A 24,436-nucleotide genomic window follows, 5' to 3' on the forward strand; every position below is an offset into this window, starting at 1 on the left:
TCCTCCCTCTTCTTCTGCTCTCGCTGTGCCGCCGACGTCCTCCTCCCTCTTCTTCTGCTCTCGCTGTGCCGCCGACGTCCTCCTCCCTCTTCTTCTGCTCTCGCTGTGCCGCCGACGTCCTCCTCCCTCTTCTTCTGCTCTCGCTGTGCCGCCGACGTCCTCCTCCCTCTTCTTCTGCTCTCGCTGTGCCGCCGACGTCCTCCTCCCTCTTCTTCTGCTCTCGCTGTGCCGCCGACGTCCTCCTCCCTCTTCTTCTGCTCTCGCTGTGCCGCCGACGTCCTCCTCCCTCTTCTTCTGCTCTCGCTGTGCCGCCGACGTCCTCCTCCCTCTTCTTCTGCTCTCGCTGTGCCGCCGACGTCCTCCTCCCTCTTCTTCTGCTCTCGCTGTGCCGCCGACGTCCTCCTCCCTCTTCTTCTGCTCTCGCTGTGCCGCCGACGTCCTCCTCCCTCTTCTTCTGCTCTCGCTGTGCCGCCGACGTCCTCCTCCCTCTTCTTCTGCTCTCGCTGTGCCGCCGACGTCCTCCTCCCTCTTCTTCTGCTCTCGCTGTGCCGCCGACGTCCTCCTCCCTCTTCTTCTGCTCTCGCTGTGCCGCCGACGTCCTCCTCCCTCTTCTTCTGCTCTCGCTGTGCCGCCGACGTCCTCCTCCCTCTTCTTCTGCTCTCGCTGTGCCGCCGACGTCCTCCTCCCTCTTCTTCTGCTCTCGCTGTGCCGCCGACGTCCTCCTCCCTCTTCTTCTGCTCTCGCTGTGCCGCCGACGTCCTCCTCCCTCTTCTTCTGCTCTCGCTGTGCCGCCGACGTCCTCCTCCCTCTTCTTCTGCTCTCGCTGTGCCGCCGACGTCCTCCTCCCTCTTCTTCTGCTCTCGCTGTGCCGCCGACGTCCTCCTCCCTCTTCTTCTGCTCTCGCTGTGCCGCCGACGTCCTCCTCCCTCTTCTTCTGCTCTCGCTGTGCCGCCGACGTCCTCCTCCCTCTTCTTCTGCTCTCGCTGTGCCGCCGACGTCCTCCTCCCTCTTCTTCTGCTCTCTATGTCCTGACCTATTCCTCTTATATTTTCTTTCTGTCCTGTCTCCTGTTCCTGCATCTCCTTTCTCTGTTCTGACCGTCGTCTAGTCTCCTGTCTCTGACTTCTGTGTCTTCCTTTTTTTTCTCCATCCTGATCTTGTTTCCTCTTCCTTCTCTCGCGCTCTCTCTCCTCTGTCCCCGCCTCGTTTCCTCTTCCTTCTCTCGCTCGCTCTCCTCTGTCCCCGCCTCGTTTCCTCTTCCTTCTCTCGCGCTCGCTCTCCTCTGTCCCCGCCTCGTTTCCTCTTCCTTCTCTCGCGCTCGCTCTCCTCTGTCCCTGCCTCGTTTCCTCTTCCTTCTCTCGCGCTCTCTCTCCTCTGTCCCCGCCTCGTTTCCTCTTCCTTCTCTCACTCCTCTGTCCCCGCCTCGTTTCCTCTTCCTTCTCTCGCTCTCTCCTCTGTCCCTGCCTCGTTTCCTCTTCCTTCTCTCGCTCTCTCTCCTCTGTCCCCGCCTCTTGTTTCCTCTTCCTTCTCTCGCTCTCTCCTCTGTCCCCGCCTCTTTTCTCTATGATCGGTATTGGCCTCCCTCCGCCATGTTTTCTTATGTCAAGATAATCGCATAAAGATCTGAGGTTGTGGGTTGTAAGTAATCACCTTGGCAGGTTAACGATGCAACAGTATTTTATTCCTCACCAATTAATGCAGCAATGCCAGCTAAATGGCTAAAATGCAGGTCTCTCAGTCCCCAAATTCCCAACCTGGGATCAGTAGTGCCACTGCCTTTGTACCAGGCGATACTCACTTTCCCCCATCTTTTGGTTGGCAAACAGATTTCATATCTCCAGCCAGTATTGTCTATAGTCACAGTCCACGATCCTCCATATGATAGATAAAACGATGGAAGCAGAGGTATCCAGCAGCAACAGTCCTTTAAGAAAGTTTAAATCCCAACGACAGACCCCACAACTGTAGCACGTTCATCCAGCCCAGTCGGTACTGATCTCCAAGACTCCATATGCCATCCATCCATTCGTGTTCCAGGTCCTCAGATTAGATCCTTTCCCTTCAACATCATGCCACCAACTTCTCAATAAACATGAGGCTTCTTTTCTCTTTCACGGGGATCAGCCCCCTGAATGGGCAGAGCTGCTCTCACCCCCCAAAGCTAAGTGTGGATTAGTGGAGGTATTTTCTCAGGTGGACCCATCACCTGGGTCTGCATGTGAGGCTCATAGTCTTTAGTAAGTGGGCAGCTCCTCACAGCATGCCATGTAGAATGCTGTTACCCATTAACCTCTTCATGGCCGGATAAGATTGTCCAGGTGTTTCTTGTTCGTCCTGTTCTTGGATAGCTTCTTGTCCTGGGGGTCTCTGGCTGCCATGTTGTGCCCCTTGTGACCCGGCCTGGTACGGACTGTTGTGTTGAGTCGGTCACTTGACGACGCAGCGCCGTCCCCCGATGTGACAGCCTGTAATCTATAACAAGAGCGTTATTAACATAGCTGAGTATAATGGCCTTTGTGTGGGTTCTCGTCAGTCTCAGCAGTCATGTCAGCTCCTCGGGGTAACAATGCCGCATCAGAGAACGTGCTCACAGCGAGGAGTCAGTACGTGGAGCCGCTGACCCTCCTCAATCACACGGGTCCTGGGATCGATCTGCAGCGATGGAGGGATCAGATTCCCTACTGACACCGTATGACTCCTGCAGATATGATCCGTCCTAATCACAGGCCCTACACACGGGAATATATGACTACATGCTCCAGCAGAATAGTGAGTGCAGCTCTGGGGTATAATACAGGAGGTACCGTATATTCCGGCATATAAGACGACCTGGTGTATAAGACGACCCCCCTACTTTCCTGTTAAAATATAGAGTTTAGGATATATTCACCGTATAAGACTACCCCTTTTCCAACGCATACCAAACACCGGTAAAAATTAAAAAAAAACAGATTTGAATTTAACATGGTCCTTTTTTTAATTTAAATTCTTATGACATGCAGGTATATAGCAGGAAAACTGTCACTCATAAACATATTAAAATAGGGGGGACCCCACGTCATTTTTTGGGGGGGTCCCCCATTCTAATAGCTAGTAAAGGCTAGGTATTCAGCTGGGGGCTGATATTAGTAGCCTGGGAAGCTCCGTGGGTATTACCCCCTTCCCAGACTTCAAACATCTGCCCCAGCCGTCTGCTTAACCTCCGCTAGAGACTATAATGATGGTGGATCCCACGCCAATTTTCTTTTTAAAAAATCCTTTATTTTAACACTAAATGACAATTGAGGGGTTAATAAAGATGCAGTCCCTAAATTATTAATTTTGTAATTAATTTTTCCCAAAAATGTTGACGTGGGGCTTCGCCATATTTTTGTGTCCAGCCAGGTACAGCAGGCAGGAACGGGCTGCCCCTAACCACCAGCTGCCTATTTGTACCTGGCCGGACACAACAATATAGGGAAGCCCTTTTTTTTTTTAATTATTTCATGAAATAATTAAAAAAAAAAAATACGTGGGGCTTCGCCCTATTTTTGTGTCCAGCCAGGTACAACTAGGCAGCTGGGGGCTGGAATCCGCAGCGCAGGGAGGCCCAAGCTTTCTGCCCCCCGCTACAAATTGCAGTCCGCAGCCACCCCGGAAAATGGCGCATTCATAGAAGCGCCATCTTCTGGCGCTGTACCCAACTCATCCAGGGCCCTGGTGCGGTGGCTCACTGGGTAATAAAGGGGTTAGGGCCAGCTTGGCATTATCAGCTGGCCCTAAGCCCGAAATTCATGGGGTCACGCCAATATTAGACATGACCACCATGAATTTCTAGTAAAGTAATTAAAAAAAACACAACACCCAGAAAAAAGTCCTTTAATTGAAATAAAGACACAATTTTTTAATGTTCTAAATTAAACCATACTTACAGTCACGCCCATTCCAGCTGAAGCCAACGATCTCCTGCAATAAAAGTAAAATAATAAAGCAACCTCATCCTTACCTCTCCATGGTTCCCATGACAGCTTCAGCTCTGCTACATTCACATGACAGGCTGCACCGCAGCAGAACGCTGCCGTTCAGCTTGCCATGCGGCAGACACTGAGAAGCGCAGGCATGCTTGCGCTCCTCAGTGTCTGACTGTGACGGCATCCAGATGAGCCGAGGTCATGTCCAATGAACTCGGCTCACCTCCTGCACCTCACTGACAGCGTGGGAAAATTCTCCTGCTCCCCGCATGCGCAGTAGAAGTTTCCCACGCTGTCAGTGACGGACGTCCAGGAGGTGAGCTGAGTTCATTGTCGGCTCATCTGGATGCCGTCACAGTCAGACACTGAGGAGCGCAAGCATGCCTGCGCTTCTCAGTGTCTACGGGATGACAGGCTGGATGGCAGCGTTCTGCTGCGGTCCAGCCTGTCATCTCGATGTAGCAGAGCTGGACCCGTCCTGGGAACCATGGAGAGGTAATGATGATGTTGCTTTATTATTTTTCTTTTATTGCAGGAGATCGTTGGCTTCAGCTGGAATGGGCGTGATGGTAAGTATGGTTTAATTTAGAACAATAAAGAATTGTGTCTTTATTTCAATTAAAGGACTTTATTCTGGGTGTTTGTGTTTTTTTTAACTTTGACTATGGGGTTAGTAATGGGGGTGTCTTATAGACGCCTCTCCATTACTAACCTGGGCTTGATGTCAGCTGGCATTATAAGCTGACATCAACCCCAACCCTATTACCCCCTGCCACCGCTACAGGGCAGTGGGAAGAGCGAGGCTAAGTACCAGAATTGGCGCATCCTATGAATGCGCCATTTCTGGGGCGGCTGACGGCTGGTGTTTCTAGCCTGGGAGGGGGCCAATATTCATGGCTCCCTTCCTGGGCTATTAATATCAGCCCCCAGCTGTCTGCCTAGCCTTTGCTAGCTATTAAATTAGGGGGGACCCCACGTCATTTTTTTGGGATCCCCCATTTTAATAGCTAGTAAAGGCTAGGTATTCAGCTGGGGGCTGATATTAGTAGCCTGGGAAGCTCCGTGGGTATTACCCCCTTCCCAGGCTTCAAACATCTGCCCCAGCCGTCTGCTTAACCTCCGCTAGAGACTAAAATTAAGGGGAACCCCACGCCAATTTTTTTTTTAATAAATCCTTTATTTTAACACTAGATGACAAGTACAGTAATCAACACTGTCACTGTACTTCTTATATATGTGACTGACATGTTTCTATCTATCTAATCTATGTGTGATGCTCTATCTTTCTGTTCTAAATTGTCGGGTACCGCTGCTGAATTGCCGGCCGGCTTTTTTAAAGAGACGGTGCACGAAAACACTATTATTTGTTTTAATAAATCCTTTACACTAAATGACAAGTACAGTAAGCAACACTGTCACAGTACTTCTTATATATGTGACTGACATGTTTCTATCTATCTAATCTATGTGTGAAGCTCTATTCTTTCTATTCTAAATTGTCGGGTGCCGGCTTATGCCGCTGCTGAATTGCCGGCTTTTCATATATTGTCACAGAAGCGATGCGAACTTCCCAGCTCCGGACACAGCGCAGCGCTTCTGTGACAAGTGAAAGCTGTCGGCACAGAAGCCCTGCGCTGTGTCCGGAGCTGGGAATACGCAGCGATGTGTCAGTTTCAGCACAGAAGCGCTGACTGTCTGGACCTACCGCCGCCGTATTTTAACTCCCTCCACCTTATATTAACTCCGACATGGCAGGGATACGGCCACGGCAGCTTATTAACACCCCCAGAGTATCCCCGCATGTCAATTTCTGAAAGTTCAAAAGCATTACCGGCGTATAAGACGACCCCAGACTAGACAGAAGATTTTTCAGTCTTCAAAAGTCGTCTTATACGCCGGAATATACGGTAACTGAGGATCAGTAATGTAATGTATGTACACAGTGACTGCACCAGCAGAATAGTGAGTGCAGCTCTGGAGTATAATACAGGATGTAACTCAGGATCAGTAATGTAATGTATGTACACAGTGACTGCACCAGCAGAATAGTGAGTGCAGCTCTGGAGTATAATACAGGATGTAACTCAGGATCAGTAATGTAATGTATGTACACAGTGACTGCACCAGCAGAATAGTGAGTGCAGCTCTGGGGTATAATACAGGATGTAACTCAGGATCAGTAATGTAATGTATGTACACAGTGACTGCACCAGCAGAATAGTGAGTGCAGCTCTGGAGTATAATACAGGATGTAACTCAGGATCAGTAATGTAATGTATGTACACAGTGACTGCACCAGCAGAATAGTGAGTGCAGCTCTGGAGTATAATACAGGATGTAACTCTGGATCAGTAATGTAATGTGAGTACACAGTGACTGCACCAGCAGAATAGTGAGTGCAGCTCTGGAGTATAATACAGGATGTAACTCGGGATCAGTAATGTATGTACATAGTGAGTGCAGCTCTGGATGTATATAAGGGATTATATCGGAGGTGACATTTGCTGTAATTGTTTCACTTCATAACCTTTTCATTCCTTTTATGTTTTAGCAAATCTATACCTTTGGTAATGAGTTGGGACGAGGAACTTTTGGGGTTGTCATTGAAGCTACACACAAGGAGACGGGGAAGAAGTGGGCGATTAAAAAGGTCCATAGAGAAAAGGTAAAACGTTGTTTCTTTATTACTCCGGTTAGATGAAACCTACTACTGCTCCCAGCATGCCCGCACCGCTGTTTCTATACTTCGTGCTGCGTCTCTTTCAGGCCGGGAGCTCCGCTGTCAAACTGCTGGAACGGGAGGTTTCCATCCTGAAAAGGGTCAATCACGATCACATCATCCACCTGGAGGAAGTGTTCGAGACGCCCAAGGTCAGTGCCCGAACTCTGCCATTAGAGATCATTAGACGGAGGGAGAGGCCCCGAAACCCTGGACGGAAAGTCGCCCTGTAATCTCGCCTCTGTGGCTCCTCGTTAACAATCCGGAGGAAATAAAACCTAAAAATGGCAATTTACAAGTTTGGAAAATGATTTCATGAATCAAACTGCACAAGCTAGACAAAGGTAAAACAAAAAAGTCCAGTCCCCCCCCCCCAGAGCTGCACTCACTATTCTGCTGTTACATCGTGTCTTATACTCCAGTCCCCTCCAGAACTGCACTCACTATTCTGCTGTTACATCGTGTCTTATCCTCCAGTCACCTCCAGAGCTGCACTCACTATTCTGCTGTTACATCAGGTCTTATCCTCCAGTCACCTCCAGAGCTGCAGTCTCACTCGATGGTCCTGAGGCTCACGCCAGGTCTGCGCCCATGATTGGCCGGTCTGGGGCTGGTGCGGGGGGAGGCCTCTGTACAGGGTCCACTCTGAGGATTACACTCTGTAGGATGCTGCAGCTGGTGAATTTTGGCTTGCAGCTTGTGACCTCGCCAGAAACATGGAGAAATTGAGATGCAGCTCTGGATGTGACTGGAGATAATTTCCAGGTGAGTGATGGTGTTTGCATTTCAGAGGGTGTACCTGGTGATGGAGCTCTGTGAAGGCGGAGAGCTGCGGAGGATCCTGCACCGGAGGAAGCTGTTGTCAGAGAGTGAAACTCGGCATGTCATCCACAGCCTGGCCTTAGCCATCGCCTATCTGCACAAGAATGGTACGCAGCTCCGCTGCTGAGTGATGATGAGAATCAGTACTGCAGGCTATAGCATGGGCCCTGCGATGGTATCATATTTAGGGTCCGGCTGTGCACCCCCGTGAGGAGCCTGGAGAAGCAGACGGCCCACTGTAGGAGCTGTCATAATTTATTATTATAGCGCCATTTATTCCATGGCGCTTTACATGTGATCGGGGTATAAATAATAAAACAAGTACAATAATCATGAATAATAGAAGTCGCCGACTGGTTCAGGAGGAGCGAGGACCCTGCCCGCGAGGGCTCACAATCTACAAGGGATGGGTGAGGATACAGTAGGTGAGGGTAGAGCTGGTCATGGAGCGGTATGGTGGAGCGAGGACCCTGCCCGTGAGGGCTCACAGTCTACAAGGGATGGGTGAGGATACAGTAGGTGAGGGCAGAGCTGGTCGTGCAGCGGTATGGTGGAGCGAGGACCCTGCCCGCAAGGGCTCACAGTCTACAAGGGGTGGGTGAGGATACAGTAGGTGAGGGTAGAGCTGGTCGTGCAGCGGTATGGTGGAGCGAGGACCCTGCCCGCGAGGGCTCACAGTCTACAGGGGATGGGTGAGGATACAGTAGGTGAGGGTAGAGCTGGTCATGGAGCGGTATGGTGGAGAGAGGACCCTGCCCGCGAGGGCTCACAGTCTACAGGGGATGGGTGAGGATACAGTAGGTGAGGGTAGAGCTGGTCGTGCAGCGGTATGGTGGAGCGAGGACCCTGCCCGCGAGGGCTCACAGTCTACAGGGGATGGGTGAGGATACAGTAGGTGAGGGTAGAGCTGGTCATGGAGCGGTATGGTGGAGCGAGGACCCTGCCCGTGAGGGCTCACAGTCTACAAGGGGTGGGTGAGGATACAGTAGGTGAGGGTAGAGCTGGTCGTGCAGCGGTATGGTGGAGCGAGGACCCTGCCCGCGAGGGCTCACAGTCTACAAGGGATGGGTGAGGATACAGTAGGTGAGGGTAGAGCTGGTTGTGCAGCGGTATGGTGGAGCGAGAACCCTGCCCGTGAGGGCTCACAGTCTACAAGGGATGGGTGAGGATACAGTAGGTAAGGGTAGAGGAGGTCGTGCAGCGGTATGGTGGAGCGAGGACCCTGCCCGCGAGGGCTCACAGTCTACAAGGGATGGGTGAGGATACAGTAGGTGAGGGTAGAGCTGGTCGTGCAGCGGTATGGTGGAGCGAGGACCCTGCCCGCGAGGGCTCACAGTCTACAGGGGATGGGTGAGGATACAGTAGGTGAGGGTAGAGCTGGTCATGGAGCGGTATGGTGGAGCGAGGACCCTGCCCGTGAGGGCTCACAGTCTACAAGGGATGGGTGAGGATACAGTAGGTGAGGGTAGAGCTGGTCGTGGAGCGGTATGGTGGAGCGAGGACCCTGCCCGCGAGGGCTCACAGTCTACAAGGGATGGGTGAGGATACAGTAGGTGAGGGTAGAGCTGGTCGTACAGCGGTATGGTGGAGCGAGGACTATGCCCGCGAGGGTTCACAGTCTACAGGCGATGGGTGAGGATACAGTAGGTGAGGGTAGAGCTGGTCGTGCAGCGGTATGGTGGAGCGAGGACCCTGCCCGTGAGGGCTCACAATCTACAGGGGATGGGTGAGGATACAGTAGGTAAGGGTAGAGGAGGTCGTGCAGCGGTATGGTGGAGCGAGGACCCTGCCTGCGAGGGCTCACAGTCTACAGGGGATGGGTGAGGATACAGTAGGTGAGGGTAGAGCTGGTCGTGGAGCGGTATGGTGGAGCGAGAACCCTGCCCGTGAGGGCTCACAGTCTACAAGGGATGGGTGAGGATACAGTAGGTAAGGGTAGAGGAGGTCGTGCAGCGGTATGGTGGAGCGAGGACCCTGCCCGCGAGGGCTCACAGTCTACAAGGGATGGGTGAGGATACAGTAGGTAAGGGTAGAGGAGGTCGTACAGCGGTATGGTGGAGCGAGGACCCTGCCCGCGAGGGCTCACAGTCTACAGGGGATGGGTGAGGATACAGTAGGTGAGGGTAGAGCTGGTCGTACAGCGGTATGGTGGAGCGAGGACCCTGCCCGCGAGGGCTCACAGTCTACAAGGGATGGGTGAGGATACAGTAGGTGAGGGTAGAGCTGGTCGTGCAGCGGTATGGTGGAGCGAGAACCCTGCCCGTGAGGGCTCACAATCTACAGGCGATGGGTGAGGATACAGTAGGTGAGGGTAGAGCTGGTCGTGCAGCGGTATGGTGGAGCGAGGACCCTGCCCGCGAGGGCTCACAGTCTACAGGGGATGGGTGAGGATACAGTAGGTGAGGGTAGAGCTGGTCGTGCAGCGGTATGGTGGGGTGGTGGTTACTGTAGGCTTGTCGGAAGAGGTGGGTCTTCAGGGTCCTTTTGAAGGTTTCCACGGTCGGCGAGAGTCTGATATGTTGGGGTAGAGAGTTCCAGAATAGGGCGGAAGCACGGGAGAAATCTTGTATGCGATTGTGGGAAGAGGAGATAAGAGGGGAGTAGAGCAGGAGATCTTGTGAGGATCGGAGGCTGCGTGCAGGTATGTACCGGGAGACTAGGTCACAGATATATGGAGGAGACAGGTTGTGGATGGCTTTGTATGTCATGGTTGGGGTTTTGAACTTGAGTCTCTGGGCAATGGGGAGCCCGTGAAGGGATTGACAGAGAGGAGAGGCCGGGGAATAGCGGGGGGACAGGTGGGTTAGTCGGGCAGCAGAGTTTAGGATAGATTGGAGGGGTGCGAGCGTGTTAGAGGGGCCACAGAGCAGGAGGTTGCAGTAGTTGAGGAGGGAGATGATGAGGGCGTGCACTAGTGTTTTTGCAGATTCGAGGTTGAGGAATGTGCGGATCCGGGAGATATTTTTGAGTTAGAGTCGGCAGGAGGTGGAGAGGGCTTGGATATGTGGTGTGAAGGATAGATCAGAGTCCAGGGTTACCCCGAGGCAGCGAGCTTGTGGGACTGGGGAGAGTGGGCAGCCATTGACTATGATGGATAGGTCAGATGGTGGGCTGAGTGATGTGGGGGAAAGATGATGAATTCTGTTTTATCCATGTTGAGTTTTAGAAATCTATCAGAGAAGAAGGATGAGATGGCGGACAGACATTGTGGACTCTGGATAGTAAGGAGGTGATATCGGGTCCAGAGAGGAAGATCTGTGTGTCATCAGCATAGAGGTGATACTGGAAGCCGTGAGACTATGAGCTGTCCCAGGCCAAAGGTGTAGATGGAGAAGAGCAGGGGGTCCTAGGACTGAACATTGAGGGACACCGACCGATAGGGGGTGAGATGAGGAGGTGGTCTGTGAGTGGGAGACACTGAATGTCCGGTCTGTTAGGTATGAGGAGATCCAGGATAGGGCCAAGTCTGTGATGCCAAGAGATGAGAGAGTCTGTAGTAAGAGGGAATGGTCCTCTGTGTCTAAGGAGGAAGACGGGTCCAGGAGGAGGAGGCAGAGGAGGACAGGTCCAGGAGGAGGAGGAGGACAGGTCCAGGAGGAGGACAGAGTAGTGGCTCTTGGATTTGGTGTTAGTAGGTCGTTGGTGACTTTAGTCACAGCAGTTTCAGTGGAGTGATCATTATGGATAGTCGGGTGCCTGCACCGTTTTCGAGCAGCTCGGTGAGGAGGGCTGAAGGATTTACCTCTAGTTTTCTGTCGGCTTTTCGAGCTCCCCTACTTCTAGGTGCATTTGTTGCTTTCGCTGTATATAAGGTGAAGATGATGGCAGACCCGTCCTGTGATCTGACGGCTGGACGCTGTCTCCCTCTGCTGGAGGCTTTGGTGCATTGCACAAACTGAGTTTTAATGCCTATAAATGTCATTACACATAAGGTGAAATAGTTTCATGGCAGACGCTTGTGTACAATGCAGTCTAGCGTCCCAAACCTCTGAATACTCAATATTTTAAATGTATATTTGCAATTCTTAATTTTTTTTCTTTTCTTTTTTTTTTTTTGGAGAACCTGTAATGTAAAGTACAGACATGGCTATAATGAATGGCATCTCTAATACTGATTACATTGATGCACAAATCTGCTTTGTTGTTCTTCATTAATCACCATTTTGAAGTTTTCTGATAATTTAGATTTCAGCGCACAGAAGCCGATCTGTACAGGGGGTCTCCTCAGCCCCTCCGGCCTGTGACTCCCCGTCCCCTCCGCCTGCCTCCAGTCTGTGACTTCCCCGCCTGCCTCAGGCCTGTGATACCCCCGCCCCCTCCGCCTGCCCCCTCCGGCCTGTGACTCCCTCCGCCTGACCCCTCCGGCCTGTGACTCCCTCCGCCTGACCCCTCCGGCCTGTGACTCCCTCCGGCCTGTGACTCCCTCCGCCTGACCCCTCCGGCCTGTGACTCCCTCCGCCTGACCCCTCCGGCCTGTGACCCCCTCGGCCTGTGACCCCCTCGGCCTGCGACTTACCAGTCATTGCTGATATTTCACACCGAGGAGGCAGGCGGAGGGGCCAGGGAATCACAGACTTGAGGAGAAGACCCCATGTACAGCCCGGCCCCTGTGCAGCAAAATCTAATTAGTAGAAAACTTCAACTGGTGTTTAATGAAGAAAAACAAAGCTGATTTCTCCATCAAACGTATCCATGTAATCAGTGTTACAGCAATATCTGTACTTTATATTACTAAATCATGCCACAGGTTCTCCACCTCTTACCTACCACTTTACCTTTATAATCCTGTACTGGTCTTGTATTATACTCCAGAGCTGCACTCACTATTCTGCTGGTGCAGTCACTGTGTACATATATTACATTACTGATCCTGAGTTACATCCTGTATTATACTCCAGAGCTGCACTCACTATTCTGCTGGTGCAGTCACTGTGTACATACATTACATTACTGATCCTGAGTTACCTCCTGTATTATACTCCAGAGCTGCACTCACTATTCTGCTGGTGCAGTCACTGTGTACATATATTACATTACTGATCCTGAGTTACCTCCTGTATTATACTCCAGAGCTGCACTCACTATTCTGCTGGTCCAGCTGCTCCCTCTGTCCTCATACATACATATATACACAATAATAACTACTCTTATTACAGACTTCTGGTCCGGTTACCAAACAAAATAAACAATAGCTGACATATATACAAACTTAGTATTTATTTTGTATTAATTAAAAAAAAAACAACTATACAAATATATACAACATTAAACAAAACCCCCCACACTGGAGCCCACCAGTCCCTCCCCGGCACTGACCTGAGAGCTGGTCCTGCGTCTCATGCCTCAGTCCAACGTCCATAGGACAGATCAGGCAGTGCCAGTTATTCCCCCAAATAACCAGTGTCCCACAAGATGAACCCACCTCCCCCCTTTTCCCTCCACCCAACCTAACACCTCCACCCAAACCCATATATACAATATATACAGAAACACACAATACAATAACCACAACTGACAAAGCCCAAGTTCAGCGCCTGCAGCCCTACATCACTGTCTACTGATCAATAAAACAAAAATCTATGGTGTCAGCAGCAGCCCCCCACCAGGAGAGGAGACGAGCAGACTAGGGCACACTAAAAGAAAAGCCCCTCCAGAGGAGAGCGGCCCTCCGTGTACCCAGTCTCTCATACTCCAGAGAACGCACCTTCACCAGGTCACCGAGTATGGTCCTAAACACATCGTCCACTGGGAGGATTTTCCGCTGCGTCGATACTAAGCACCGTGCGTTCCACGTGTGATACCTAACCACTGCGCTAACTAGAAATAAGGTGCAGCGGTCCCGACCACCCAGGTCCCCGAATGCTCCATAGGCCCATTCCGCATAAGAGAGACCGGCCAGCCGGGGCCAGCCAATGGAGGCGCCCACCCTGTTGTACACCTCTGTGTTAAAGAGACAACGAAGCAGGAAGTGGTCCATGCTTTCAAGCATGGTACCACAATGCTCCCGAGGACAGTTCCTGTCCTCAGAGCTCCTACACTTCAGATTGTCCCTCACACACAGTTTCCCATGGAAGCAGCGCCAAGCCAAGTCCCAAACCTTCGAGGGAATCCTGATAGAATTCAAAAGATGCAGACCCACCCCAAGATCCCGACTTGGGCAATCCCTGAGCGCCAGAGGCCTCTGAAAATGGGTCAACAGAACCCTTTTGTCAAGGAGCTTCCTTGGCAGAGTCCTGACCTCCCACATTCCCAGACCCCACCGGCGAATTACCTTCAGAACCACGGTAGCGTAAGCCGGGAGATGTCCATGCGGTGTGCGGAGATCCTTCACTTGCCCTCCTGTCTCCCATTCCTGGAAGAAAGGCTGAAACCATCCCTTACAGGAGAATACCCACGGAGGAGCCCTCTCTTTCCAGAGGTTTGCAATATTGATCTTAATGAAGGTATTCACAAGAAATACCACAGGGTTGACCATACCCAACCCTCCTAGTCTCCTCGTACGGTAAGTAACCTACCTCTTGACCAGGTTCAGTCTATTCCCCCATAACAGTTGGAAGAACAAACTGACTGTAGACCCGAGTCCAGAGCGGCTCCGACAAGATGCACACACTGCCCAGATAGATCAGCAAAGGGAGCAGGTAAGTTTTGATCAGGTTTACCCTTTCCCTTAGGGTCAAAGACCAACACTTCCATTGGTTCACCTTCTGAGTGGCGATCTCTAGCCTGCTGTCCCAATTTTGTTTGGGGTAATCCCCCTAGCCAAATTCGATGCCAAGAACTTTTGCCGAGACTTTGGGTTCTGGAAGGGTGTCCGGGAGATCAAAACCAGGATCTCCTCCTCCCAGCCAGAGACTCTCACACTTATCCCGGTTGATCTTAGACCCGGATGCCTCCGAGTAGCGATTTACCTCTGACATCAGCCATTCTTCCTCCCCATCAGAGGAAATAAAAACGGTGACGTCATCGGCATACGCCACCACTCTCAGAGTGGCTTCCGGTGCTGCCTTGTCCATCCCGATCCCAGCCAACGGTCCACGCTCCACCCTCCTAAGAAGTGGGTCAATCGCAAACGCGTACAGTAGCGGGCTCAAGGGACAACCCTGGCGAACACCACACCCAACCTCAAAAGAGCTGCCAATCCAACCATTCACAAGCGGGAAACTCTCTGCCCCAGAGTACAAGGTCTTAAGCCAATCAACGAACCCCCCCGGCAGGCCATACCTCAGAAGGACAGACCAGAGGTACTCATGATTAACCCGATCAAACGCTTTTGCCTGGTCCAATGACAGCATGTACCCCTTCCAGTGACCAGCCCTACCCTGCTCCACCGCCTCTCGGACACAGAGTACAGCACTAATTGTACTGCGGCCCGGAACAGAGCAATGCTGGGCCCCCGAAAGGAGCTGGGGTGCAAATTTCACCAGCCGATTAAACAGCACCTTTGCCAAAACCTTCCTGTCTGCATTGAGAAGCGCTATGGGACGCCAATTCTCAATGCAAGATGGGTCCTTACCCTTTGACAAGATGATCAGGGCAGGCCTCCTCATTGACTTTGGCAGAGTGCCCGAGGAAAGACACTCATTGAATACCTCAGTCAAGAGGGGAACCAAGGCGTCCTTAAAGGTCTTATAGAATTCAGATGTTAAGCCATCTGGACCGGGAGATTTCTTTAGGGCAAGCCCTTCAATCGCCAACTTAACTTCCTCTTCCCTGATCATCTCTGTCAAAACACCAAGAGAGGGGTCTACCCCTGGTTCGGGGACGGCTTCAGCCAGAAAAGCCGACATCTCATCCCAATCCAGATCCCTCTTCCCCAAGAGGTGCGAGTAGAAGGATCTGACTACCTCCAGGATCCCTGATCTGGATCTTTTCAGGGACCCCGCAGTGTCAACCAGTCCTGTAACAACTTTACTATTCACTGACATCTTGCAGTTTCTGTAAGGGTCGGGCGAGCGGTACTTCCCGTAATCCCTCTCAAAAACCAAAGATGCGTGTCTATCATACTGACACCTCATTAGCAAAGATTTCACTCTGGAGATCTCCTCGCGGCTACCTCTAGTTGAGACAAGATGCTCTAGTTTCCTTCTCAGGCCCTGATACTGGCGATACCTGTCCAGGCTCCTGAGTCTCGAGACCTGGTGGAAGAATCTCGCCACCCTTTTCTTAAACATCTCCCACCACTCTGACTTACTACTACAAAGATCCAGTAAGGGTACCTGGCTCTGAAGAAAATCCTCAAAGGACTGTCTTATCGCCGCTTCTTCCAAGAGAGACGAATTGAGCCTCCAAAAGCCTCTTCCCATCCGGGGGGTCTCTGTAACATTCAGGGAAAACCAAATCATACAGTGATCGGAGAACTCCACCTCAACAACAGATACTGCTGAAGAGACGGCTTCCTCCTTTAAATAAAACCTGTCTATCCTGGACCTACAGTTACCTCTATGATAGGTGAACCCCTCGTGGCCTGGGGTGTGCCGGATGTGGACATCCACCAGGCGAGCCTCACTAGCTATACTATTAAGGGTGACTCTATCATAAGTCAGCTTGTCTCTGGAACCTCCTCTATCCCGGGGCCTCGTGACAGTGTTGAAGTCCCCTCCAAAGACGACCTGCCGACTCGTAAAAAGGTAGGGCTTGATCCTCGTAAAGAGACACTTCCGGTCCCACTTAGATTGGGGACCATAAATGTTAATGAGCCGAAGCTCCTGTCCCTTCATGAGGACATCTAATATCAGGCACCTCCCCATTTCTAACTCCATAACCCGTCGGCATTCTACCGGTGCTGTAAAAAGGACTGCCACTCCGCTATACGGCTCGGCCGCAAGAGACCAATAGGAGGGCCCGAGTCTCCACTCCCTCTTAGCTATAAACACCTCTGCCATATTTGGCAGCCTGGTCTCTTGCAAAAAGAAAATGTCAGCTTCAACCCGGCTGAGAAAATCAAAGGCCGCAAATCTAGCCATATTTGACTTAATGCCGGCGACATTAATGGAAGCCAGCGTCAACGGAGTGGGTACCGCCATCATTGGTGATTAAGTTAGACGGCTTTCTTCTTCCCACTCCCCTTATCCTCTGCCTCAGACGAGGAATCCTTCCCCCTCTTTAATGACATAGAGGTGTCCATTCCAGCATTTTTCCTTCTTTTCTCGTCCTCGTCTCCGGACTCTGGGCCAGTCCCTCCCCCCAAGGACCCTGCATCCCCAGGAGAAGGAGACTCGGCGCCCCCTGTAAGCTCCGCTGAAGCCGGAACCTCACCCTCAGCCTCCTCCTCAGAGGAAGAGATGTTTTCAAGGGCTTGGAACCGGTTAGAAAGACCAACTAGAGGGGAGTCTGTTTTACCTTCCTTAGGTACCTTGGTCAGAGCGGGAGAAGATGTTTTATCTCCCTTCTTTCTCTTCTTTTTGGTGCCGAGCTTACGCTTGTGCTCTAGCCACCGCTTATTATCCTCATCCATACTTTCATAATGGGAGGATTCTGAAGCAGAGGCAGTTACCTCCCTGTGGATCCTCCTGACCTCCTCATCCAACTCATCATCCCTCGGGGCCTCAGCAGCAACACTGGCATCCAGGACAGGGGCTGCCCCGGTAGTCTGGGGCTCGCCCCGCTCCCTCCTGTCTGCGCTTGTCTAGACGCCTCAGCTGGGCAGGCGTCTTTTTATTGCTTTTCTTCCCTGGCCCCTCAGCTCCCCCACCCCTGCTAGTCCCCTCCCCAGCAGAATCGGCCTCACGGCTTACTCCCACCGGGGTCTCGACTGCATTAGCAAAGGAGCGAGGACAACGGCTGAATGGGTGACCTAACTCACCACACAGGTGGCACCTAATCTCAACACAAGAGGCGGCAAGATGGCCGACACCCCCACACAACGCGCATTTCTGCACGGTGCAGTTTGCACTGAAGTGTGTGGGGTCGCCGCACCTGTGACAGAGCTTTGGTTGCCCCTGGTAGAAGACCAGGATACGATCCCTACCCAGGAAGGCACACCATGGAATGTGGGCAACCGTACCACCTGAATTCTTAAGTTTTACCATAAACGTCCAGGCCCCTGACCAGATACCAAACTCGTCGCGGTTTTTCTTTGGCATCTCCACCACCTCTCCATACCGACCAAGCCACGTCATGATGTCCTAACAAGAAAGCGACTCGTTACGAGTCATCACGGTCACTTTCTTGATCTGGTTTTGGCGAGACACTGCCTGAACGGCAAAGTCTCGCCAGCCGGGCTCATTTTTTGCCAACTCATAATTCGTCCAGAAGAGCTCAAGACCCTCCGGCCGAACAAAGCTGACATCAAACTCAGGCGTGGAATAGGGATGTATCAAGGCGTAGATCTCAATCGCCTTGAATCCCATCCTCAGCAGGAGCTCCACAACTTTAGACCTTGGAGGACATGCATCACTGCCCCTCCACCGAAGATGGATCACATTCCTATGCACACTGCCTGGCCCGGCTGTGGGGAGGGACCACACTGTATCCCCCCCTTTTTGCTCTCGGAAGGCCCCAAGGCCATGCCTCTCTATCCAGAAGGATAGATCAACCTCTCGACCCTCTACCATTAGTGATCTCTCCCCCTTCTTTAGAGCCTCCAGAAGGCGCCGTTGCAACATGCCGTCCCCAAAGCCCGGAGACGAGGAGGAGGAGGATGCCCTATTTGCCCCGGGGGTGACACTGGCATAACTCTGGACAGGTGTTGCCACCACCGGGGGGGGGGCAACCGGACCAGTGACCACATCAGCCCCAACATCATCACCATTACCCACCTCCATCTCACCCTCCACCAAACCAGCAACAACACCACTAGACAATGAATTGGCCTCATTCACACCCACCACCACATTCATTCCTGCTGGACCAGTAACAATGGTGGATGACATTTTGACCCTCCGCATCAGGCACAAGGGGCTCAGTCACCTCCATGCAACTGGAGGCGACCTCACCCCTGGTCTTTATGTGTGCCCTCCACATCATCAGTCGGTAATTTCTGTTTGGCATTCGGTATAATGCGCCGCTGATCTTTAGCATCAGGATCTTCCGGACCAGCGACGCCAACACAGTATAGCACTTTCGTGGGAGGACCGGAACACTCAACCCCGACAGCCCCCTCACACTGCCACTGCTTCTCAACTAAGTGATCAGCGGCAACAGCATTCAGAGGTGCCGAGGCTACCGGAGCTGCCCCCGACACCGGGCCGCTCCCCCCCTCCCACTGAGGAGCGCACCACAGCATCGTGGCCTGACGGAACGCCCGCCGCCGGGCCGCCCTCACTGTCCAGCCTCTCGGCTGATGCACCTCCTGCTGCGTCCCCGCTACTACAAGCAGAGACGGAGCTCTGCGCCTCACTCCCGCACTGTGCAATCTCCCCGCGCCTTTGCATCGGATCCACAGCAGAACCCGGGCTGGGCAACGGGGCTTATACAGCGAGCTGAGCCTGCCGCCGACTCAGGGGGTACAGGGAGGGGGGCATAGACATAGCTTACCGCTTCCTGCAGCTTTGGCTTGGTCTTCTTAGCCTTTTGTGGCCCCAGATGCCTCTTCTGGTAGATCGTCACCAAGATGGAAGTTTTGGACGCACACTGGGGACTTCAGGAGCTTTCTCGGCCATTAGCGCCCCTCCCTGGCCGCTGATGTCACTGTCCTCCCAGAGCCGGCACAACTGCGACCGGATGTCACTATCGCCTGTCCTGCAGGGAGCTCTCTGCACGTGGCCTGCGGGTGACTTTGCAGGCTGCCAGGTGGGGCTTCCTGCTGGTCATCATCACTCTCATCATCCACCTAGCTCTCAGGCTGCAGGCCCATCTGCCTTTGCTCTCTGTCATCAGCCATTTCTCTGAATCGATCTTCATTTATCAGTTTTTCCTTGAATGGACCACTCTGCTCCCTGATAGTAGCTTGGTGGACACAGACTCCCGGGATCTCTGCAGCCCCCAACCTTCCTCAGTGAGGGCAGCCTCACCTCCGTGAGCACTCAGCTTTCCTCCGGAAGGAGTGCCATCATGCACGCCGCTGTCAGGCTTTACCTCCATGCTGGAAACCTTGCGGCTTCTATTAGTCTACACAGTCCCGGGGGGAGTAGGAGCCACATTGCTGCCACTCCCGGTGGAGCGTCTCACCCCCGAGTCCTCCGATGTGCAGGCCAGTTGCTGGTTTCTCCTGCCCCCCGCCGGCCTGGTTCGGGAAGCAGAAGCCTGGGACTTGGCTCCATCGCTCATCCCAGGAAACCCACTCCCTCCCTGGGTAGGAAAGAGAGCAGATCCCCAGGTGGAGAGGTGTTGGTTCTCAGAGCTCAGGAGCTCACAGCAGGATCTGCAGCCACCACACCCACAATCACCACAGTGAGCAACAGCTGATCAGAGCTGCACTCACTATTCTGCTGGTGCAGTAACTGTGTACATACATTACTGATCCTGAGTTACATCCTGTATTATACTCCAGAGCTGCACTCACTATTCTGCTGGTGCAGTCACAGTGTACACACATTACTGATCCTGAGTTACATCCTGTATTATACTCCAGAGCTGCACTCACTATTCTGCTGGTGCAGTCACTGTGTACATACATTACTGATGCTGAGTTATATCCTGTATTATACTCCAGAGCTGCACTCACTATTCTGCTGGTGCAGTCACTGTGTACATACATTACTGATCCCGAATTACCTCCTGTATTATACCCAAGAGCTGCACTCACTATTCTGCTGGTGCAGTCACAGTGTACATACATTACATTACTGATGCTGAGTTATATACTGTAATTTCCTCCAGAGCTGTGCTCACTATTCTGTTAATTGTTATTGAGATTCCCGCTTGTGGTCAGACCTCCATGTTGAGCTCTTATAATGGGGGATATAAGTTATTCCACATCTGGTGACTCTTGCTCGGTGCAGATTCTCAGCAGACAGTGAGGGTCCGGTCTTTACACCTACATGACGTTTGATCTTGTGGGGTCTCTTGTTGCTATAATCTTGTTTCTTTCTTCTTATAGACATCGTCCACCGCGATCTGAAGTTAGAAAATATTTTAGTGCAGAGCCCAGACGTAGCAGAAGGGGAAGTGATGGCGCTGAACATAAAGGTGCGACGTGTGGGATCTGCTCCACGTGTCTGAATATGTACACATTCTGTCCCTCTGCGTGCTCCAACAGAAGTGCTGCCCCCCCGTTGTTCCCTCTTTCTGGGTCCCCACTGCACCCCCTCTAAAGAAGGATGATGCCCTGCGAGAAGGGCCACCCCCGCTCTGCGCGTCCTGTCTAGCAAGAAGGGCTGCCCCACACAAAAAATGATGGTGCCCCGCCTCCTCCTCCTCCGCGCGAGAAGGGTGCCCGCCGCCGCCTCCTCCTCCGCGCGAGAAGGGTGCCCGCCGCCTCCTCCTCCGCGCGAGAAGGGTGCCCGCCGCCGCCTCCTCCTCCGCGCGAGAAGGGTGCCCGCCGCCTCCTCCTCCGCGCGAGAAGGGTGCCCGCCGCCTCCTCCTCCGCGTGAGAAGGGTGCCCGCCGCCTCCTCCGCGCGAGAAGGGTGCCCGCCGCCTCCTCCTCCGCGCGAGAAGGGTGCCCGCCGCCTCCTCCTCCGCGCGAGAAGGGTGCCCGCCGCCTCCTCCTCCGCGCGAGAAGGGTGCCCGCCGCCTCCTCCTCCGCGCGAGAAGGGTGCCCGCCGCCTCCTCCTCCGCGCGAGAAGGGTGCCCGCCGCCTCCTCCTCCGCGTGAGAAGGGTGCCCGCCGCCTCCTCCGCGCGAGAAGGGTGCCCGCCGCCGCCTCCTCCTCCGCGCGAGAAGGGTGCCCGCCGCCGCCTCCTCCTCCGCGCGAGAAGGGTGCCCGCCGCCGCCTCCTCCTCCGCGCGAGAAGGGTGCCCGCCGCCGCCTCCTCCTCCGCGCGAGAAGGGTGCCCGCCGCCGCCTCCTCCTCCGCGCGAGAAGGGTGCCCGCCGCCGCCTCCTCCTCCGCGCGAGAAGGGTGCCGGCCGCCGCCGCCTCCTCCTCCGCGCGAGAAGGGTGCCCGCCGCCGCCTCCTCCTCCTCCGCGCGAGAAGGGTGCCCGCCGCCTCCTCCTCCTCCGCGCGAGAAGGGTGCCCGCCGCCTCCTCCTCCTCCGCGCGAGAAGGGTGCCCGCCGCCTCCTCCTCCTCCGCGCGAGAAGGGTGCCCGCCGCCTCCTCCTCCTCCGCGAGAGAAGGGTGCCGCCGCCGCCTCCTCCTCCTCCGCGCGAGAAGGGTGCCCGCCGCCTCCTCCTCCTCCGCGCGAGAAGGGTGCCCGCCGCCTCCTCCTCCTCCGCGCGAGAAGGGTGCCCGCCGCCTCCTCCTCCTCCGCGCGAGAAGGGTGCCCGCCGCCTCCTCCTCCGCGCGAGAAGGGTGCCCGCCGCCTCCCTCCGCGCGAGAAGGGGTGCCCGCCGCCTCCTCCGCGCGAGAAGGGTGCCCGCCGCCTCCTCCTCCTCCGCGCGAGAAGGGTGCCCGCCGCCTCCTCCTCCTCCGCGCGAGAAGGGTGCCCGCCGCCTCCTCCTCCTCCGCGCGAGAAGGGTGCCCGCCGCCTCCTCCTCCTCCGCGCGAGAAGGGTGCCCGCCGCCTCCTCCTCCTCCGCGCGAGAAGGGTGCCCGCCGCCTCCTCCTCCTCCGCGCGAGAAGGGTGCCCGCCGCCTCCTCCTCCTCCGCGCGAGAAGGGTGCCCGCCGCCTCCTCCTCCTCCGCGCGAGAAGGGTGCCCGCCGCCTCCTCCTCCTCCGCGCGAGAAGGGTGCCCGCCGCCTCCTCCTCCTCCGCGCGAGAAGGGTGCCCGCCGCCTCCTCCTCCTCCGCGCGAGAAGGGTGCCCGCCGCCTCCTCCTCCTCCGCGCGAGAAGGGTGCCCGCCGCCTCCTCCTCCTCCGCGCGAGAAGGGTGCCCGCCGCCTCCTCCTCCTCCGCGCGAGAAGGGTGCCCGCCGCCTCCTCCTCCTCCGCGCGAGAAGGGTGCCCGCCGCCTCCTCCTCCTCCGCGCGAGAAGGGTGCCCGCCGCCTCCTCCTCCTCCGCGCGAGAAGGGTGCCCGCCGCCTCCTCCTCCTCCGCGCGAGAAGGGTGCCCGCCGCCTCCTCCTCCTCCTCCGCGCGAGAAGGGTGCCCGCCGCCTCCTCCTCCTCCGCGCGAGAAGGGTGCCCGCCGCCTCCTCCTCCTCCGCGCGAGAAGGGTGCCCGCCGCCTCCTCCTCCTCCGCGCGAGAAGGGTGCCCGCCGCCTCCTCCGCGCGAGAAGGGTGCCCGCCGCCTCCTCCGCGCGAGAAGGGTGCCCGCCGCCTCCTCCGCGCGAGAAGGGTGCCCGCCGCCTCCTCCGCGCGAGAAGGGTGCCCGCCGCCTCCTCCGCGCGAGAAGGGTGCCCGCCGCCTCCTCCGCGCGAGAAGGGTGCCCGCCGCCTCCTCCGCGCGAGAAGGGTGCCCGCCGCCTCCTCCGCGCGAGAAGGGTGCCCGCCGCCTCCTCCGCGCGAGAAGGGTGCCCGCCGCCTCCTCCTCCTCCGCGCGAGAAGGGTGCCCGCCGCCTCCTCCTCCTCCGCGCGAGAAGGGTGCCCGCCGCCTCCTCCTCCTCCGCGCGAGAAGGGTGCCCGCCGCCTCCTCCTCCTCCGCGCGAGAAGGGTGCCCGCCGCCTCCTCCTCCTCCGCGCGAGAAGGGTGCCCGCCGCCTCCTCCTCCTCCGCGCGAGAAGGGTGCCCGCGCCTCCTCCTCCTCCGCGCGAGAAGGGTGCCCGCCGCCTCCTCCTCCTCCGCGCGAGAAGGGTGCCCGCCGCCTCCTCCTCCTCCGCGCGAGAAGGGTGCCCGCCGCCTCCTCTCCTCCGCGCGAGAAGGGTGCCCGCCGCCTCCTCCTCCTCCGCGCGAGAAGGGTGCCCGCCGCCTCCTCCTCCTCCGCGCGAGAAGGGTGCCCGCCGCCTCCTCCTCCTCCGCGCGAGAAGGGTGCCCGCCGCCTCCTCCTCCTCCGCGCGAGAAGGGTGCCCGCCGCCTCCTCCTCCTCCGCGCGAGAAGGGTGCCCGCCGCCTCCTCCTCCTCCGCGCGAGAAGGGTGCCCGCCGCCTCCTCCTCCTCCGCGCGAGAAGGGTGCCCGCCGCCTCCTCCTCCTCCGCGCGAGAAGGGTGCCCGCCGCCTCCTCCTCCTCCGCGCGAGAAGGGTGCCCGCCGCCTCCTCCTCCTCCGCGCGAGAAGGGTGCCCGCCGTCCTCCTCCTCCGCGCGAGAAGGGTGCCCGCCGCCTCCTCCTCCTCCGCGCGAGAAGGGTGCCCGCCGCCTCCTCCTCCTCCGCGCGAGAAGGGTGCCCGCCGCCTCCTCCCCTCCGCGCGAGAAGGGTGCCCGCCGCCTCCCTCCCTCCTCCGCGCGAGAAGGGTGCCCGCCGCCTCCTCCTCCTCCGCGCGAGAAGGGTGCCCGCCGCCTCCTCCTCCTCCGCGCGAGAAGGGTGCCCGCCGCCTCCTCCTCCTCCGCGCGAGAAGGGTGCCCGCCGCCTCCTCCTCCTCCGCGCGAGAAGGGTGCCCGCCGCCTCCTCCTCCTCCGCGCGAGAAGGGTGCCCGCCGCCTCCTCCTCCTCCGCGCGAGAAGGGTGCCCGCCGCCTCCTCCTCCGCGCGAGAAGGGTGCCCGCCGCCTCCTCCTCCGCGCGAGAAGGGTGCCCGCCGCCTCCTCCTCCGCGCGAGAAGGGTGCCCGCCGCCTCCTCCTCCGCGCGAGAAGGGTGCCCGCCGCCTCCTCCTCCGCGCGAGAAGGGTGCCCGCCGCCTCCTCCTCCGCGCGAGAAGGGTGCCCGCCGCCTCCTCCTCCGCGCGAGAAGGGTGCCCGCCGCCTCCTCCTCCGCGCGAGAAGGGTGCCCGCCGCCTCCTCCTCCGCGCGAGAAGGGTGCCCCGCCGCCTCCTCCTCCGCGCGAGAAGGGTGCCCGCCGCCTCCTCCTCCGCGCGAGAAGGTGCCCGCCGCCTCCTCCTCCGCGCGAGAAGGGTGCCCGCCGCCTCCTCCTCCGCGCGAGAAGGGTGCCCGCCGCCTCCTCCTCCGCGCG

The 24,436-nt window shown here is 56.1% G+C and overlaps 1 protein-coding gene across 1 annotated transcript in view; it reads left to right on the top strand.

Moving 5' to 3' along the window:
• The window catches only part of STK33 (serine/threonine kinase 33), a 34,929-nt gene extending 14,337 nt beyond the window's left edge, over nucleotides 1–20,592 (top strand). The window contains exons 3-6 of the mRNA XM_073657937.1: nucleotides 6,502–6,615; nucleotides 6,717–6,821; nucleotides 7,460–7,598; nucleotides 20,471–20,592. Coding sequence (XP_073514038.1) covers nucleotides 6,502–6,615; nucleotides 6,717–6,821; nucleotides 7,460–7,598; nucleotides 20,471–20,592 — 480 coding nt within the window. The remainder of the gene's footprint in view (nucleotides 1–6,501; nucleotides 6,616–6,716; nucleotides 6,822–7,459; nucleotides 7,599–20,470) is intronic.
• The last annotated feature ends 3,844 nt before the right edge of the window (nucleotides 20,593–24,436 follow it).

Source organism: Phyllobates terribilis, unplaced genomic scaffold, assembly GCF_046119375.1.
Source record: "Phyllobates terribilis strain yellow unplaced genomic scaffold, ASM4611937v1 Scaffold_13__5_contigs__length_258822181, whole genome shotgun sequence".
Lineage (NCBI taxonomy): Eukaryota > Metazoa > Chordata > Amphibia > Anura > Dendrobatidae > Phyllobates > Phyllobates terribilis.